Raw genomic sequence first — 20,712 nt, 5'->3', positions numbered from 1 at the left:
TGTAAAGGCTGCTTCCTTTCATGCCTGATCACTGAGGTTATTCCACTGGTCCCTTCCTCCTGTATAATACCTACACCAAAGTCTTCAACTGTCATTTTGTTTTATTTCTCTTTACTTTTTATTTTATATGTTCTTTTGACTGTCTCCCACTGACTTCTTAAGTGGGATTGCTTTGAGAATGGACATTATTTTTAGCATAAACTGAATCAAATGAGTATAATAAATTCATCTTCATTATATCAAAGAAGGGTAGGCTCTTTACCAGTTACATTTTCTATTTGAGATACAAAAACCATGTTTGTTGTGAATAATAAAAATTACACATATATTATGTTTAGAATTGCCACTGGCCTTGAAAGGTAGTCAATAAGAAGGTTTCATTCCTTCTTTTCATAATACATCTTATTGATCTTATTAATGGTTTGCACCACCAGAAATTACTAATACCTTCAAGTATAAGCAAACTGCTTATAATTCCAACCTTGGATGAACTGCCTTAAACTGGATAGAATGAAACTCAGGTCAGCAATTTTTAAAACTAGACCTTCTTAACATAATACAATCTAAAAAGATACTGACTGAATACTTAGATGCTGAAGAGTGATAGTGGGAAAATATTAAGTCTTTGCTTCCCATAATTAGACCTTTATAATTCTATAAGAGCAGAAAACTTTGTACATACAGGAAAGTCACTGGAAGCCATAAGAAATAAGAGACTTGATTCTGAGCATTCATTGGAATCACCCGGCATGACAGCTCGTGTGGTGCTAAGTGCCCGTGACCTGTGTTCAGAGCAAGGCTGCATGAGTTTCTTTATTCAACACGGGTGAGTGCTGCCAGAAACATCTCACTTCATTGTGTGTTTGACTTTGAAATAACTTCTTGGAAGCTGTATACTCAGAAACCCTTTTGTTTTAATATTTATTTATTCACGAGAGAGAGAGAATGAGAATATGGGCATGCCAGGGTCTCCAGCCACTGCAAACAAACTCCAGATGCATGTGCCCCCATGTGCATCAGGCTTACGTGGGTTCTGGGGAGTTGAACCTGGGTCCTCAGGCAAGCACCTTAACCATTGACCCATTTCTTCAGTCTGTCAGAACCTTTTATTGATACCCAATTTTTAACAACCCTACATTCAGTTACAAGACTCTACATGGGGTCATGACCCACATTTTAAGGAGCTGGAGGTTAGTGCATTGCACACTCACTGTTCTGAGCTATTGAGGAGACAAAACAATGGCAGCCAAGTTGCCTCCTTCCAGATCCAATCTTCTATTTGCTTTAGTCATTTGTTTACTGACCCACTCAATTATACAACCATTCCTACTTAGTTTGTTACACAGTGCACTTAAGATAGAGATCAGGGGCTGCGAAGATGACTCAATGGTTAAAGAGGCTTGTCATGCTACTATTGTAACTATGGGCACATCTTGTCTGACTGGTCTATTATGCAGCTTGCAGGATCCACTGCTGGTTAAGACTATTGGAGACTTTTTCTCCCAGCAGCTGACAATAGCCATTTCAAGCACTATGACAGCTAGCCAGCAGAGAGGTTTCCAGCTCCATTCTAGCATCATTTCTCCGTGTGCTATAATTGAAGCATGTGGAATCTTGAGCAATAGGATCCTGACATTTCGTTCTGGTTAGCAACCCAGAACATTGAAAATAGCCTATTATTGTTTGGGGGGCCTCCCTGACCAACCACTCACTGGAAGACCTCTCTGCCCCCTTGCACTTGCATTTTTCTATAATGACCTACGGGTCCTGGGAACAGCATTATCCATCCACACATGGTAAGAAGTGGGGTTTTGCCAAGCTTAATGTGGATAAGTTTTAAGACATGGTGGCATGGTGGCTTGAGAAGAAGCTCGTGGCAATGACTATAGGAGCAAATACGCCCGTAATCACCAACACAACCCTCTCACGAGGACCCCAGCCATGCTGTTCCCCCCACTTTATTATGTCCTCTGGTATGTCCTCCTTCTTGTTATGATCTGAATCTGAGATGTTCCCCACGTGCTTTGGTTTTGAACTCTCAGTCTCCAGCTGGTGGAGTAATTTTAACACAGTTCTGAAAATTTTAGTAGGTGCTTCTGTATAACTATATGGTATTTTTTATTATATTCTTTGAGTTAGGTAACAAAGAAGTAGGTTTGCATATGGCCTTTTCATAATGCCTTTAGTTTTGTTAACCATCCCCCCACCCTTATTCTTAGATCCTTTTACTACTTTTGGAATTCTAGAATGATAAAAAAAAGTTACATTTAAAATAATATTCTAAGCTAGTTCTGGTGGTGCCCATCTATGATTCCAGCACTGGAGAGGCTGAGGCAGAACTATGCGTCTGGGACTAGCCTAGACTACATACTGAGACTCTCTCAAAAAAAAAAAAAAAAAAAAAAGAATCCTATTGTCATATGACTTCCTTTAATGCTTTTAAAAACAACTATAACTCTTTTATTTCTTTGAGGTAATTTATCTTTTATCCTTGGCTACATCTAAGATCTTCACTTTGACCATAGTGTTCTGAACTCCCACTATGCAGTACCAAGAAGTGAATTTGCTTTTCATTTATCCTGCTTGGAATTTGTCGTGATTCTGTAGTTTGATATTTTCCCACAATTCCAAAGTTAATTCTAGGTCATCCTGGGCTAGAGCAAGATCCTACTTTGAAAGAAAAAGAAAGAAAGAAAAAAAAAAGACCTACCTAGGACTTTTCAATGTAACTTTTTTTTTTTTACAGTTTTTGTAATATTTATAAATGATTGGGTTCTGAGAAACCTACATTAAATATTTCTAAAAAGTAATTCTAAAAAGCCACCCAGTAGTCCCAGGCAGTCTCCCAACCAAGTACTAAGCAGGAATGACAATGCTTAGCTTCCGAGATCAGACAAGATTGGTGCGTTCAGGGTGGTATGGCTGTAGACACTTTTCCTTTTCTTGAGGCACCTGAAGACTGAAGCTAGAGCCTTGTGTATACTAGGCAAGTGCTGTACTACTAAACTGCATTCCTAGCCCTTAGTTATTCCTATCTTGAGACAAGGTCTACTTAAAACTAGCCTTTCATTTGATTCCTCCTGCTTCAGCCTCCAAATAGCTGGGATTTCAAGTGTGTGCCACCACACCCAGCTATGTATATCTTTTTAAAAAATATTTTTATTCATCTGCAAGGAGAGAGAGAGAGAGAATGGTTAAAGGCATTTGCCCATGAAGCCTAAGGACCCGGGTTCTATACCCAGTACCCACGTAAGCCACGTGTACAAAGTAGTGCATGGGTTGGAGTTCATTTGCAATGGCTAAAGGCCCTGGCATGCCTATTCTCTCTCTCTCTCTCTGTCTACCTCTTTCTCTCTCAAATAACTAAATATTTTTTCTTTTTCCAGGTAGGGTTGCACTCTAGCCCAGGCTGACCTACAACTCACTATGTAGTCTCAGGGTGGTCTCAAATTCACTGATCCTTCTACCTCTGCCTCCAGAGTGCTGGGATTAAAAGCGTGAGCCTAAACCAGGCGTGGTGGCGCACGCCTTTAATCCCAGCACTCAGGAGGCAGAGGTAGGAGGATCACCATGAGTTCGAGGCCACCTGAAACTCCATAGTGAATTTCAGGTCAGCCTGGGCTAGAGTGAGACTGTACCTTGAAAAACAGAAAAAAACCATGAGCCACCACGCCCAACAAATTTTTAAAAATCCAAACAATTCTCAGCTATTTTCTTTTTGATCATCTCTTTCCATTCTCTTATTTTTATATTTTATTTTTTAATTTTTAGGTAGGGTCTTGTTCTAACCCAGGCTGACCTGGAATTCACTATGTAGTCCCATGCTGGCCTTGAACTCACAATGATCCTCCTATCTCTACCTCCTAAGTACTGGGATTAAAGGCATGTGCCACCATGCCCAGCTCTTTTCCATTCTTTCTACTGTACTCTTCTAGAATTCCAGTTGGGCCAGTGCCTTGCTCTCCTTCTCCTTCTCTATTACTTCTCATATTTTTAAGCTTTTATTGTGCTATGTTACATATCATTTCTTCAGATTTGTCTTATACTTCACCTGTTTGTGTATGTGTGTGTGTGTTTGTTTGTTTTGAGGCCAGGTCTCATTTTAATCCAGGGTAAACTCATTATATGGCCCAGGGTGCCCTCAAATTCACAGCAATTCTGCTACCTCAGTGTCCTGAGTGCTGGAATTAAAAGTGTGCACCACCACCCCCAGCTCACTAATGACCTCTTTATCTTATCCAGTCTGCTGCTAGCTCATACATTGCTTTTAAGTTTAATTATATTTTCCAATTATAGAATTTCCATTTCAAATACGCAACCAGGCCATGTCAGGGACAATTCTGAGAACCACAATGCTCTGTGGTTTTATCCTGCGTCAACAACTTAGCATGTGTTTACACACAGTCAGAAGGAGCTGGGTGTGACACGTGCCTATAATGTGACACATGATATAACCCCAACACTCCAGAGGTGAAGGTAGGAGGATCCTGGCCAGCTTGGTCTACATAGTGAGATCTTGCCTGAGAAAAAAAACAAAAACTAAACCAACCACAAAAATAAGATGACAATAAGGTCACTAGGCAGCAGGATTTTATGGGACCTGTGTCATAAATGATATTCCTCACTCACCGAGACATTATTATATAACACCTGACTGAACATTTTTTAAAAAAAAAATTTTGTTTCTTGTCCATAATTTCCAACTTCTGCTTTTTTTTTTTTTAAGCATATTAGATGTGTTTACTGTATACTTTGTTTTAATATTTCCAATACCTAAAGTCTGCAGATAAGTCTCTTGTGTTGTTTCTGGAAGTTCTCATTTATTGTGTCTTTTTGCTTTGCATGTTTTGTCTATGCTTTTGTATGGGCTCAGTCCTTGGACATTCTTGTTAGGATTTTTTGAGGGCGAGCTTAGCATTCGTGTCCTCTGGAAGGGTTTCCGTTTTCCCCAACCGTCGAGGGGCACTATCTGCTCTCTAATATTTTTCACAGCATATAGCAGCATGAACATGGGGCCGAACAGTTATAAGAAGCAACATCAACTATGAAGTATTCTGGACAAAACTACTTAACCTGAATCTAGTCACTAGAAACAACAATTAAGTGAAAAATATGGAACTGAACATAAAACATTCTAAATGGCCTAAATTCTTCAGACAGACTCTGTGTGTGTGTGTGTGTGTGTGTCTCTCTTCCTCTCCCTCTCTCCCTCTCTCTCTCTCTCTCTCTCTCTCTCTCTTTCTCTCTCTGTGTGTGTGTGTGTGTGTCTATCTGTCTGTCTGTCTGTCTGTCTCTGGAAATTGGTGACTCTAAGGGAACTATTGTGCTGTTCCTTGAACCTTTTTGTGGGCTTGAAAATGTTCTAATTCTTAAATTTTGTATAAAAGTACAAAAGCAAATATACAAAAGTCTACATGAGAGAGAGGAATCACCAGAGGGTCTCCCGCCTTGATCCCTCAGCTCAGAGAAGACAGGTAGCCTTCCTTGTCCTCCCCTTCTGAGCAGAGGAGTGTTTCTAGTACAACCTTTCAGGAAGACTATGGCACCTTAGATCAGTGGTCACCTATTGGACTCTCCAGCCGACCTAGGTTCTCACACAGATCCCCTTCGTCTCTGATGTCGACATAAGCCGAGACCACTGGTTTTCCCAGCTGCCCTCAAGGCAAACACCTGCTCTGGTGTTTGCTTACCTCACAGAGTTCAGGATCCCAATGTTTATGACATCTCTGAATTTCATGCTTTCTTACTAAGCTCAATAGTTCCTTTAGTTTCAAGAGTGTTTTCTATCCAAAACTTTTTGTTGTTTTTACAAGAAAAATCATTCTGTTATCTCCCTCAAACCCTCCTCAAAACATAAGTCTCACTACATCATTTTAAATGGAAGTTAAATCACAGTTATTTTTCTTCCAGTTCCAACAGAGATTAAAACAGCAGTTACAACAAGTAAATTTTAGGGGGAAAGATCATTACCTCATCACTTTGAAAAAGCCATTAGCGTGCTGGAGTGATGGCTTAGCAGATAAGGCACTTGACTGTGAAGCCTAATGACCCATGTTCAACTCTCTAGGTCCCATGTAAGCCAGATACACAGGCTGATGCAAGCTCATATGCACAAGGAGGTACAGGTGTCTGGAGTTTGACTGCAGTGGCTAGAAGCCCTGGCATGCCAATTCTCCTTTCCTGTCTCTCTCTTGCATAAAAAAAGTACAGTGTGTGGGCTTGCATTAAATAAATAAGTAAATGCCTTTAGCCTTGTAGCATAAATCCAGCATGCATACCTCAGAATTACTCTGTTGGAGGTATCTCAACATATATGAACAAACTGTTCTAGCAAGCTAATCTTTTCCCCCTCATTTATAAAGCTCCTTTATCCAAATCATCATAGATGTACAGAATATTGAATAATTCTAAATCCCATGCCAGAAATAGATAGAGATAGGCCAGGTCATGGACGAAAACCTTCCCAGTGTATCATAAATGCCTCTCACAGCTGCAGAAGGAATAACCCTGCTGACAAACCCAGTACATCCCATTCATCATGCTTTTCCTATTCGTGATCATCCGAGGAGATTACTAAAGCCAGCATCTTTCATGATGCTATTTTACTGTCATAAGCTTAGGATGTGCTGCGCCATATGTGAGGATGTCACCTTCCAGGCCTATTCCCCGACACATGTTACCACCAGTTTCCTCTATTGCAAGAGTATCACCCCTTGTTCATGCACAAGAGCATGCATTAAAGTAAAACAGAGCAGAGGGTGCAGGTCAGTGGTAGAGTGCTTACTAGATTGTAGGGATCCATTACTGACACCTCAAAATATGAATTAAAATAAGTGGGAAATGAAGGAAACAATAGCTACTCTAAGCCAGCGAATCCCGGAATCAGAATGTTCTGTGATGTCCCAGGCCTCGGCTATCGCAGAGGAACTCTTCCGTAATGTCAGCTGCAGGTTGGAAATGGGGGACATATTTTTCCAGGGCTTGATTTCAACCAACTCCCCAAACTCTGTACTGCTCACCTGGGTGTGGGCCAATATGTCCAGCTGTACACGCGTGCGCACTTACCCAGGAGTGAGACAAGTGTGCCTATATATAGCAACAGCATCCCTTGAGCTTGGAGCTCAGTTTTTGCTACTTCTTGCAAAGGCAGCCAATGGCACTAATTCCACTTGCTCTGCGGTCCTTCCCACCTTTTAATGAGAGGGTTGGGCACCCCTCCCCTGAGAGAACACATTTTACACGGTCAAGACTGCCAAAGTCTTTTGTTTTACAAGAGGGTTGGGTACCTCTTCGCCTAGGAACACCTTCTAGAAGTCCAAAGATTGCTGAAGAAACCCACAGCTTCCTTGTTTCCTCTCAGACTGCAAAATGGTAGATTAATAAACTGGATTACAACACCTGAACAATACTAATTTTTTAAGACAATAATAATTTGAGGCCCACTCCATGGAGGGGAATTTATGCTTGGTACTGAGAACATAATGAAAAGAATATGACCAGGGAGGTCAAAGGCCCCAGGCAGAGAGGGGGGGGGCATGGAGGGGGTGGGGATCTACTATTGTTGGCTGACTGGATATATTGCATCCACCAAACAGTACTCTTACATTTAGTCCATATATTGATGCTACCCTCACTTTTGTTTAGAGAAGCTTCTCTTTTCAGATGGTGGGGGGGGGGATGTGAAGGCCATCTGGCTGTGACATCTGTCACCTGATTGATCACCAGGGTTGATTCCCCTGATCTGGCTGGGTAGGCAGGTGCCCCTTCCTCCTTCACCATCCCATGTGCATTCCCCGCTTCACCCCCCCCCCCCCGCAGCAGCACACACAGTCAAAGGGGAAGACCTTTCCTGGACTAGAGGATGACCCGTCTCCGGTCAAGGGTATACAAGTACTTATGGTCCCTGCTAGAATCTCTAAACAAGCTCTCGGATGGCGGTGACCACAGAAAGACTCAAAACTCAACCAAGCACTGAGAAGAGATGGTGAAGTGTTCTGCACTGAGATCGATCTCTGTCGTATCTTCCAAGGCTCAGGTCCCATTGTGAAGAGGTGGCAGACAGAATGTAAGAGCCAGAGGACGGGAGGAGTGCTTTGCAGTTCTGACTTCCTGACGCAGAGTGGCGGTGGCACTCCTGTCCTCACAGCGTCTGACGTTACCTCCACAGACCTGCGTCATAGGAGGGGAACATGATGATATCAAAATAGAATGGGGACTAGTTGGGAAGAAGAAAGGATTCAGTAGATGGAGGCTACGGGAAAGAGGACTGAGGAGGGTGGTGGAAAGGAATTTTGATAATGGTATATTGTATAGATGTATGGAGGTTATCAATACAAGTTTTTTTAAAACATAATAATAATGCAACATCCACATAGCAAGCATTACTTGAAATGTCTATCTCCGTTCTTTCTTCTAACAGCACTACTACTCACCTTACAGTAGGTGCCACTAGCATCTCCAACCGATGAACGATATCCCAGGCTAAGAGGAAAGGAACCTACTTAAAGGCTTTCCAAGTTCACACAGTGACGGAGTCAGAATCAAAACCTGAGGCATTCCTTACCCCCGTGAGGAGCCCTGGGTCCACACTTGCTGGTTTTCCTCAGAAGTATTTCAAAGTCCTCCATCTCAGGAAATCAGCTCAAGTCCCTGATATGAGAAGCATCCTCTCATAGAATCACACACGTCAGCAGCCCAGAACAGGCTCCTATGCAGTCCTCAGGGGAGAGATCTCCCTCCATTTCCAGTGGAGAAAGAGATGCCCCCTCCCCACCAAGCGCACGCCCTTACTAGGGGCCATAGTAGGTTAAGGCATTTGCCTGTGAAGCCAAAGGACCCACATACGCCAGATGCACAAGATGGTGCATACGTCTGGAGTTCATTTACACTGGCTGAAGGCCCTGGCACGCCCATTCTGTATCTCTCTCTCTCTCTCTCTCTCTCTCTCTCTCCCCCTCTCTCTCTTTCTCTTCCTCCCTCTCTGCCTTTCTCTCTCTCAAATAAATAAAATTAAAATTAAATAAAACTTGCTGCAATCATCCTCTACAGGAAAGATAGAAAAAGAGTGTGTGAATTTGTGTATTTGCACAAACATGCATATATGTTCATTCATAAGCATGACCACAAGTATATGTGTACAAATTAGTGGTGTTCTGCAAATAGAGATGAAGAATCTAGATATAATCTCATAGGCTGTTTGTTGCTTTTGCTGGGGAGACATAAACAAATTTCTACTCACATTTGATAGGTCACCCAAAACAGAACAAAATCAATTCTGCCCAAGTCTAGCTTGGTAGCACGCTGGAAAGTGTTACGTAACCCAGGTGGCTGCTCAGTCCACACGGCTGGGTGTCCTAACAGGCCCAGTGTGGTGCTAAAGGGCTTGGGTCTGCTAGAGCCTCTGGTCTTCAGTCCACGTTGGAAGGCTGAAGAAGCCAGGTTCCAGTACCAGTGAAGGATAGCAGCAAAAAGGGGGCGGCCAGGTAAGTACCTCCGACCTCTGTGTATCTGGGCTGCTGCTAGAAGAGCTGCTCACTCTGGGGCAGTGTCTTTCCTCAGTTACTCCTTCCTAGAAATGCCCTCACAGACCCACCCAGAGGCTGCCCTGACTCCTGATCCAGTCAAGTCGACAATAGAAATTAATCACACACACAGTGTCCAAAAATTTGATGTGATCACAAAAAATAAATAAATAAATAAGGCAGTAGGCTGCCAGGAACCTGTTCCAAAGCCAAGACCCTACAGGTGAGTTGCTCTGGGTGGAACACCTCCCTCCATCCATAGAACCGCAGAAAATGAGTCTTACCTTCCATGCGGGCAGAAATGGAAAGGAAAGTAAAAGTAAAGCATGGGGTTCACAGAGGAAGAGCCCCTCTCACAGATACTTTAGGGAAATCTGTCTTGAACACCTGCTTGGGTTGAATGTGAAACGTTCCCCACCGGCTCATGTTTGAACACTCAGTCCCAAGCTGGTGCTGCTATCTGGGAAGGTTATGAAACCTTTAGGAGATGGAGTCTTCTGGGAAAAGTAGGTTACTAGGCATGTTGAGGTCTGACTCCACTTCCTGGTCACCCTCTGATTGCTTAGTATGGCTACAATGTGACTAGCCAAAATCCTGTGCCTGGTGCTTTGCCTTCAGAGCCACGATGGCATGTATCCCCTCTAAAATGTAAGCCAGGAGAAAAAAAAAGCACTCCTTTCCTCTTTACGTGGTCGTAGGAATGACAAACTCGTCTTGGGGCTGGTCTTCCCTTCCCACACCCTCTTACATGCCCCCTTCTATGTTCTTGTCCTTAATTCTTCTGCCCTGATTTTTCTGCTAAAACTTCATTGAATTTGCCACATTTATTTTCCTCTCTCACTGGTAAGATTTTAAATGTAGCCACTAAAATAATCACCATCATTTTTCAGAACACCCACATGCAGGACCATCTTCTCAGGACATCCACACTCAGATCCATCTTCTCAGGACATCCACACTCAGATCCATCTTGTCAGGACATCCACACTCAGATCCATCTTGTCAGGACATCCACACTCAGGTCCATCTTGTCAGGACATCCACACTCAGATCCATCTTCTCAGGACATCCACACTCAGATCCATCTTGTCAGGACATCCACACTCAGGTCCATCTTCTCAGGACATCCACACTCAGGACCATCTTCTCAGGACATCCACACTCAGATCCATCTTCTCAGGACATCCACACTCAGGACCATCTTCTCAGGACATTCACACTCAGACCCACTTTGAAAAGGATCATGACAGAATTCCATAAGGAAACCTCTCTCTGAGGATTCTAAGTCAGAAATTTATTCCTGACATTTGTGATAAAACACATGTCATGTGTCAAAGAAATTTAAAGCTCAAGTGGGACAGTGCAGTGTGTTTGCAGTTCACATCTCCTGAGCAGTTCCTTCACATTTCCCTGTGGATATGAAGCTGCTCCGTGCTAATACCACCAAAGGTGTGATCAATTTGACACTGACTAGCCTGCATGACTGGGAAACAGATGGTGCTCTTCTGTTTGGAAGACAGGAAAGGGAGACTAGAAAGATTAGGACAGGAGCCCACTAGCTTTGGTTTCTAGTCCTTCTCAGTTCTCCTGCTTCATACGCAAGTGCTAACATGAGCTGACAAGAATTGCTGGGGAAATGTACAGTCAACAACTTTTCCGTAAAGGAGCACAGTGAACTATATCAGGCCAAAGGTCTCTGTGACAGATTTGTCATCATGCCACACAAAACAGCCATTAGCAGAAGAGCATGGCTGTGTTTCAATAAAACTTTATTCATAGACCTTGAAATTAAAATTTTACATAATGGCCAAATGTCATAAATGTTACATGTGTTTATTTTTCTCCCAATCTAGTCTTTGCTTGTCGAGCCAAGAAAAAGAAGCAGTGGCCAGATTTGGCTTATGAGCCAGGGTTTGCCAATCCCAGCTCTAGAATGATTTTTATCTTAAGGCCATTCTTCACATTGAAACTTCTCTGATTAAGTGACCAAAAAAGACGCCATTTTCTCTCTTTCTGTCTATCCAAATTTTACCCTTTCATTTTTTCATCCCATACCTTCACATCTATTCCCTCAAGCCTCACATATTTATTTCAAGGCATTATAAACCTTACTTAGAATAAAGACAGTTTTCCAGAGACTCACGTGGAAATGCTAGTGAGTGTCGTAACTAAAGAGGAAACGGGGGACAAGAAGCCTTTGGCTGACGTGTTAGCACAGCGCGCTCTCTTCTCCCTTGCTGACAGGGTCGGCCTCGCGTGACAGAGTGCACACACGAGGCTGCCACCTTCCGACCCTTCCCGGCAGAGACGGTATCAGTGTCTATAACTCATGGCTGGAGAATAAGAGCTAAGGATAAGTGTGTTAGAATACTTCTGGGGGATTTTTTTTTTGGGGGGGGGGTTGGAGCTCCAGCAGCTGTCTTGCAACTGCAGGGAACGTGAAGCCGTTTGCTAACCCACTCGAGCAGTCCCCAGACTCCCTCCCCTGGGCCTCCACTTTATAAGAGACAGTGACCTCCGGGGACAGGGATCGTTATAGTCACGCAGCCAGCCTTCAGCCACAGAGCTTATGTTATTGAGGGGTGGGGAGGACAATGGATAACATGAAATGACCAAAGTGCAAGAAAACATAAAGTAACAAATTTCATAGAGCACCAAGTGACAAGAATTATACCTTCAGTGCCCATTGATTAAAGAAAAGTCACATTCTCAACTATTCCTTCCATAGACGCTCTATTCCATCTAAATCAGGATATATTTGTCTCATATTGTCACTGACTTGCCCCCACCTTCCACCCACAGGCAAACTTGCTGAGAGTTGTTGACCCAAGCCGTCTCCATTTCCGAGTCTGCAGCCTTTTTCCTCAAGTCGACCTCTCTGCCTTTCCTCCACTCACACTTCATCAAACTGCTTCCAACAGAGCTACCCGTGGCCTCCATGTCAAAAAGAGGGCTGGAGAGATTGCTTACTGGTTAAGGCACTTGCCTGTGAAGCCTGAGGACCCAGGTTCAACTCCCCAGAGTCTATGTAAGCCAGGCACACCAGGTGACACGTGCACAGAAGGTCATGCATATGTACAAGGTGGCACACATGATTGGTGTTTGATTGCAGTGGCTAGAGGCCCTGGCATACTAACTCTCTTTCTCACTCTTTCTCTTGTTCATGCTCTCATTTTTTAAAAAGAGTCCAAGAAGAGTTTATTTTTATTTCATTATTTCTTGGTTGGCGCAATGGACCAAACCCAGGGCCTCATGCATGCTAGGTATTCACTCTGGCACAGAGTTACACTCAGCCCCATCCAGAAGCATGTTCAGTCCTAAGATTGCTTAACCACTCCACAGTATCTTATGCCATACACTGTGCCTCCCTGACACCATATTTCCAGATTTCCTCTTGCTAGGCTTCTTGCTTGCTTCTTCGTTTACTGGTTTCTCAATGTTGCTTTTCAGCAATCCCCTTTATCTCATCCTTTCTTGTTTCACACATTCTTCTTAGGTGGGTTAGCTCTTCCTTCAGTTTAATTACCATATATAAATTATGTCCACACCTACACACCTGACTCTGGATTCGCAGATCCATGTCTCTAAATACCTTCACAGAGAACTCCATATGAACGTCTTAAAGGATCCGTAAGCCCCAAATCACTGCCTATTCCTTGTATCTCAGTGAGCTGCCAAATTGCCCAGATTTTTGTGCTATCTCCCTCCATGGTCTTGCATACGGCATGCATTTCCTCTGCCTGCACTTCCTTCCCCTAACTTGTCACATGGAGAAGGTATCCGTCATGATGCAAGAGAAAAAGCTCTTTCAGAAATCTTTTCCTAACTCTCTCCAGCTACAAGTTGCCCTTTCTCCTCTGCCCTTCCTCTTATTTCCTGTAATTCGCCTCCATTGTAGCCTGTGCCAAGTAGATTCCGAGCCGGAGAATGGAAATTGTGGCCCATGCATTCACTGTATGTCTATTGTGCTTCAGTGTTTGGCATATTCTAGAGGAATGCCAGCAGAAATAAGTGTCTGTTGAATTACTGAATAGATGCAGAGTAATTCTTTGCTGGGTCATTGCTTGCATTAATGGGAATAAATTAACACTTGATACTTTATTTGCAAATGTGAACACAGCCCTTCTGACAATCACTGATTAAAAACATTCATATACCTTTTATATAACTTTTTAATATAGCATGGGAAAGAATAGAAAGTTTCTAATCCAGCTCCTGCGTGAGCTGTCCAGAGTGGCTCTTCACAGTTAGTATTTCTAATCCAGCCCCTTCATGAGCTGTCCAGAGTGGCTCTTGACAGGTAGCATTTCTAATCCAGCTCCTTTGTGAGCTGCCAGAGTGGCTCTTCACAGTTAGTATTTCTAATCCAGCTCCTTCGTGAGCTGCCCAGAGTGGCTCTTCACAGTTAGTATTTCTAATCCAGCTCCTTTGTGAGCCGTTCAGAGTGGCTCTTCACAGTTAGCATTTCTAATCCAGCTCCTTCATGAGCTGCCCACAGTGGCTCTTCAGAGTTTGTAACACCTGCTTTCTTGGTGACAATGAAGTTTTAAAATCTCCCAGGTGTATATTCTTTTAATTATGCTAGCTCTGGCCCCAGGAAATCAAATACAATTAATTTGTTTATAAACTTTTCCCACCAGGCATGATAGGGCACTCCTTTATTTCCATCACTTGGGAGGCAGATGTAGGAGGATCAATGTGAGTTTGAGTCCAACCTGAAACTACATAGTGAATTCCAGGTCTACCTCAAAAAACCACACATACAAAAAAAAAAAAAACAAAACAAACTTTCCACATCATAAATGAACAATACAGATCAAATAGAAACATCTCACATTCTGAAGTTCTTTCAAATTGATGCAACTTTGAGCTGGACATGGAGGCACATGACTACAATCCAGCATTTGGGAAGTGAAGGCAGGAGACCCAGGATTTCAAGGCCATTCTCAGCAGCATACTAAGCTGTATTGATGCCAGTCTGGGCTACATAAAACCTGTCTCAAAATAAAGAACAAAGAAAAACATCAAGCCGATGCAACTGTGTAAATTTGTTCTATGTCTTATTATTTAATTGTACCATGTCATATTTTATTAATAAAACCATGTAGACACCTGGTGCTCAATGCAGGCCTTTCCTGACACAGTAATAATTATTATCGTTACATAGTGCAGGACTTGTCATGTAGATGGATTAATGCATGGTTTAATGAAGAAGAGAACTAATTTAAGAGATGCTGGTTATCAAAACCCTCTGTGGACTTGGAGTTCAGTAGGCATGTTTATTATCTGTAATAAATGTGCTCACAGTTACATTTATGGCTTTTTCTAGAAGGATTACACATTGTTTAATAAAAGAAGTAAAAGAATTAAGTTTAATGAAAGATTTTTTTATAGATCCTACTGAGGCCCTAGGTGAGACCGAAAATGAGTGATTTTATACACTTCTTTTGAGCCTCACTAATCTTCAGTGTCTAACTGCTAAAGCAAAATGTCTTTTAGATTCTGGGAAAATATCAATGTTCAATTGTACACTAATCAAGACCCCCTGCTTCATTTATTAGACCCTTATTTGTGTTAAATAGTTTCTGAAAAAGCTATCTTCTGTCACTTAATCAAGTACCTTCCTTTGTTATTAACAGTAAACTAAACAGGAGTTCAGAGTCCATGTTTTCCCACTGCTGTGGTATGAATGTCACATAGCAGAATGTAAACCATGCTACATTTATCCATCTTTTATGTTAATACCTATCTGTTATAGTCCCTTTAAGACTTCAAGTAGAGGGCTGGAGAGATGGCTTAGTGGTTAAGGCACTTGCCTGTGAAGCCTGAGGACTCAGGTTCAATTCTCCAGTTCCCACATAAGTCAAATGCACAAGGTGACACATGCATCTAGTTTGTTTGCAGTGACTAGAGGCCCTGGGGTGCCCATTCTCTCTCTCTCAAATAAAAATAAATTAATTTTTTTAATTTCAAGCAGAAATTTGGTAAAACTAATGGTGACCTTATACTTATATCAATGAAAAGTAAGTGTGCCTGGTTGTGTCAAATAGCAGTATTAATGAGTGATGTCTCCCAATTCTGAAGAAGAATGTCACAGCCACCTCGGAGGAGCAGGCTGGAGGCTTCCAAACTCAAAATGGCTTTGGATGGCAAGGTCAGTGCTGATGCCACACAAGGAGCAACAAAATGTTGAAATGTTCATTGTTTCACAGGTAAGGCTTCCAGGACAGGAGCATGGATGCCCAAGCTGCCTGGAAAGGGCTTCGGAGAGCAAGCGAAGGGAGAGCGGCCATGAGGCCTTCTGGTGATGGCGTGCTGGCCTTTGCACTGGGTTTTCGCGCGCGGGCCAGTTGTGCACAGCTGGGACTTCTGACCAGCACTGAAGACTTGATCGTGACGAAGGCTTTCTTATTAGTTTGGCCATGGGCTGGAGAGATGGCTTAGCGGTTACGTGCTTGCCTGAGAAGCCTAAGGACCCTGGTTCGAGGCTCAATTCCCCAGGACCCACGTTAGCCAGATGCACAAGGGGGCGCACGCATCTGGAGTTCGTTTACAGAGGCTGGAAGCTCTGGCGCGCCCATTCTCTCTCTTTCTCTCTCTGTCTCTCTCTCTCTGCCTCCTTCACTCTGTTGCTCTCAAATAAATAAACAAAACAAAACAAAATTATTAGTTTGGCCAAACGTAGGGCTACGAAGAAGAGAAGTGGTAGAGGTAAAAGCTGTCAGCAACCAAACATCAAAATTGGAGTCGTGGGGCGGGGCGTGGTGGTGCACGCCTTTAATCCCAGCACACGGGAGGCAGAGGTAGGAGGATCAGCGAGAGCTGGAGGCTACCCAGAGATGACATAGTGAGTTTCAGGTCAGCCTGGGTTAGAGTGAGACCCTGCCTCAAAAACAAATGGAGTCATGTTGTGCATTATAGCCTATTAGGTATCTGGTATAATATCTGCCCACTGCCACATAGCATGGTATAACAAACTACCACCAAACCTCACTGGCTGGTAAAGGTAAATGTTGATTACCCACATATCTGGAGTCAGCCAGACAGCTTGGCTGGCCCAACCATTCACCTGCTTGAGTCAGCTGTCAGCTGATCGTGGCTGCCTTTGCCTGAAGTGATTATATTCTGTACCATGTCACTCATCACCACAAGCCTGGCACAGGCTGGCAGAGGTGTAGCAGCAGGGAAGCCCAATTCTGCAGGCACTTTTCAAGCCTCTCATTGCAGCATTTTTTCTAAAATCCTATTGGGCAAGCAAGCCATTTTCCTAAGCTGCTGCCTGTACACATGAGCTGTAAACACAATAGCTCTTACCCAAGTTTACAGTGCTCAGAGAGAGGAATTAATGCAACCAGTCACTCAACATTTAGTTTGAGACACCATAATTAGAATTGGTGCTAACAAAAATAAATGAGATAATTTTCACAAGCTCACAGTCCAGTTATTGGGAAAAAAATTAAACTAATAAATTCAGACACTATTAAAATAAAATTCTGTGTAAGTACAGTCATAGATTTTCTCTACACACATACAAGTCTAAATCAAGGTTCTGTGAGCAATGCATGTCGTATTTGTCTTCCTTATCTAGCTTATTTCACTTAGCATAGTAATTTCCAGTTGTTTCTGTTTTCCTGACAAGGCCATTATTTCATTTATTTACACCTGCATAAAATTCCACACTGTGCATGTACCACATTTTCTTGATCCATTCATCTGCTGATGAGCATCTAAGCTGGTTCCATTTCCTGGTTATTGTGGGTATTGTAGCAATAAACATGGATCCTTAACTAGTCTTCCATGCACATTCCCAAGAGGCATGGCTGGGATTATGGTACTTCTGTTTTTGGTTTTGCCTTCTTTCTAGGAACCTCCATACTGATTTCTATAATGGCTGTGCACGTGTACACTCACCCAGCAGGCTCCTCTTTTCCACACTCTCACGTTGTCGTGTTTTCTTGATGTTGGCCATTCTGTCCGCGGTGAGATGGAATCTGAAAACAGTTTAAATTTGCATTTCCACGATGACTAAAGATGTTGAACACTTCTTTTCAAGTATTGATTGTCCATTTCTGTTTCTTCTTTGGAACTGTCTATTCAGTTCATTGACCCATTTATTGATTGGATGATTTTGTTTATGTTTTTTGGTGTTTAATATTTGCACTTATATATCCTAAGATATTGGTCTTCTGTATGGTGGGAGTTAAAGAGCTTTTCCCCATTCTGTGAAGCCTGAGGGCTCAGGTTCAACTCTTGGGTCCCACATAAGGCAGATGTTTCCTCACCACTTTGGTGATTGTTTTGTTGTGCAGAAGTTTTTATTTCATTAATCCCTATTGTCAGTCGCTGAGATTACTTCCTGTACTACTGGAGTCCCCTTCAGAAAACCATTGCCTATGCCTAGATCTCAAGGTGTTTTTCTAAAATATTTTTTTTTATTTGCAAGAAGAGGGAGGGGGAGAGAGAGAGAGAGAGAGAGCACGCACATGCACCAGAGCTTTCTGTCACTGCAAATGTACTCCAGATGCATGTGCCACTCTGTGCGTCTGGCTTTATGAAGGTACTGGGGAATCTAGCCCAGGTTATCAGGCTTTGCAAGCAAGCACCTAAACTACTGAGCCATCTCCCCAGCCTTCAAAATGTTTTATCTGTGCTTTCCTCCAGCAGTTTCAAATTTACATATCAAATTTTAAGATCTTTGGTCCATTTTAACTTTATTTCTGAAACCACATATATTTTAATGAGGTAGCACAGAAATGAAACTGATTAACTCTATTGCCTTCTTTGCCATAGATTTCCTAGCTAATAATGAACTTTATTATAATCAAGCTTCCTCTCGATTCTGACAATATGAAGCGAAAACTTACTGAGACCAGTCAGTGCATGGCCTCATGAAAATGCAGGCTCTCTGTAAGCAAATCTAAATTACCAGTTCTGCTTGGCTAACAACTTCATTTGAATCTTTTGTTTCTCTATTATCCTTTTTAGTTAAGTTCAACCAAAATTGATTGTGCACTTACATGTGTGCACTATTTTTCTGGTACCTTGCTAGGAATTGGAGGATTCCTAAAAGACAACTAAACAAAGATGACTGAAAAAAAAAATAGTATCTATCTTTAAATAATTTGCTTACCCATATAAGAAAAACAGAAACCATTCTAGTAGAAGAAGCTTTGTTTAGGAAAATGGTGATATAAATGATAGGAAAACTGAGATGTCATACCAGGGACCATGAGACAGTGGCTGGAGCAACAAAGGACCACCGGACAGAGTCTAGAACTACAGTGGACCTAATCTATGAGAACACTGGGAAGATGAGGTAATCAGGCCAGAGAGAGAGAAATTCTACCTTCTTCACTACCTAGTCTGTCATTGTATCCAGACTTCTGGATGGTTTGTGGTGACAACGGTGAGCACTGGACGTGAGAGGAGACAGACAATGCTTGGCACACCTCACAAGAACTTACACAGGTTTCTTTGATACTTGCTCAGTGACTCGCTTCAAGAGTGCTTCTAGTTTGCAGCCACACAAGCTATGGTGCAATGTGGTGTACTGATTGTTCTCTTAGCTTTTTGTCTTTTTTTTTTTTAATTTTTATTTATTTATTTGAGAGCGACAGACACAGAGAGAAAGACAGATAGAGGAAGAGAGAATGGGCGCGCCAGGGCTTCCAGCCTCTGCAAACGAACTCCAGACGCGTGCGGCCCCTTGTGCATCTGGCTAACGTGGGACCTGGGGAACCGAGCCTTGAACCGGGGTTCTTAGGCTTCACAGGCAAGCGCTTAACCGCTAAGCCATCTCTCCAGCCCGCTTTTTGTCTTTTTGAGACAGGATCTTGTTATGGATCCTATACCCTCCTGGAATTCAGTCTGTAGCCCAGACTAGCCACAAATTTCTGGTTCTACTGACTTAATCTTGGGAATATCTGGTATTACAGACATATGCCACCCAGCCTGGTCACTTTGGGATTTTGGTTTCCTTTTATCCCTATAAACACATAATTTGTGTTTTTGCAAACTTCCCAAGAAGATTCTAATATACTTAACTAGCTAAGAATCACTAAATGGTAGTTTTCAAAATTTGTGAATATCCAAATACTCTCTCCAAATCTTATTCTGAAATCTTACTCTGAAACGCATTGTATAAAGCATTTCAAAGAAAAGTTGCTCTGCATAAAGCAAAGGTTGGGAGTCTAAGTGCCCTGCCAACTCAGACCAGTACTGCAGCCTAGAGACCTAAAGATTCCCAGGTCCAGTCCACCTCATTAGTTTACAGTCACATTGCATTGAGACACATAGATACCTCCTTCTCATCTCTTCAGTGCTAACTGGTAGACATATGGTGACCCGTTCCATCTAGTGACATCAGTGCAATGTGGCATTAAAGAGAGCCTGGAGAGCCGGGTGTGGTGGCCTTGAATCCCAGCACTCAGGAGGTATTGCCGTGAGTTTGAGGCCACACTAAGACTACCTGGTGAATTCCAGGTCAGCCTGAGCTACAGTGAGACCCTACCTCAAAAATAAATAAATAAATAAATAAATAAAGACAGACATAAAGAAAGAAAAAGAAAGGAAAAAGAAAGGAAGGGAGGGAGGCAGGGAGGGAGGGAGGGAGGGAGGGAGGGAGGGAGGAAGGAAGGAAGGAAGGAAGGAAGGAAGGAAGGAAGGAAGGAAGGAAGGAAGGAAGGAAGGAAAGAAAGAAAGAAAGAAAGAAAGAAAGAAAGAAAGAAAGAAAGAAAGAAAGAAAGGGAAAGAAGGCAAGCAAATCTGGATAGATCTCTGTTAGACCTCAAATAGAAAAGTGCTCAGATGACAGCCAGCTCCAGGTCATTAGCTGCGAACAGAATCAAAATTGGTGAGGGATTATTCTAGCACAATTTGGGAATTGAGATGGTGAGTTAATGTCCCAGCTTGTGGTAAATAGCTTCTTCAACTTTGAAATGGAATTTTTTTGGAGACATAAAAATAGGGATAGAAATGCTCTGCTGGGTCCTCTCCATTAGCGGAGATTGGTACATGGGAGAAATTTTGCGGCTGCTTTGCAAATATTTTCCCTTTAGTTAATCTCGATCATCCTCAGGAGGCTCGGCCCTGGACGCAGATGAGTTATCAATGCTCCTTCCTTCTCATCCTAGCCCCATCTCAATATGTTTAAGCAGCGCCGGGAAACTACAGGGAGTCGCGCACAGAGGTG

The 20,712-nt window shown here is 42.7% G+C and overlaps 1 protein-coding gene across 1 annotated transcript in view; it reads left to right on the top strand.

Moving 5' to 3' along the window:
• The first annotated feature begins 749 nt into the window (after nucleotides 1–749).
• Thbs4 (thrombospondin 4) overlaps nucleotides 750–20,712 on the top strand; it is a 70,624-nt gene continuing 50,661 nt past the window's right edge. Inside the window, exons 1-2 of the mRNA XM_045133396.1 lie at nucleotides 750–826; nucleotides 20,654–20,709. Of these exons, the coding sequence (XP_044989331.1) occupies nucleotides 750–826; nucleotides 20,654–20,709 (133 nt within the window). The remainder of the gene's footprint in view (nucleotides 827–20,653; nucleotides 20,710–20,712) is intronic.

This window comes from Jaculus jaculus, chromosome 14 (assembly GCF_020740685.1).
Source record: "Jaculus jaculus isolate mJacJac1 chromosome 14, mJacJac1.mat.Y.cur, whole genome shotgun sequence".
Lineage (NCBI taxonomy): Eukaryota > Metazoa > Chordata > Mammalia > Rodentia > Dipodidae > Jaculus > Jaculus jaculus.
Note: the sequence above shows the minus strand (reverse complement) of the source record. Positions and strands in the feature narration are given on the sequence as shown.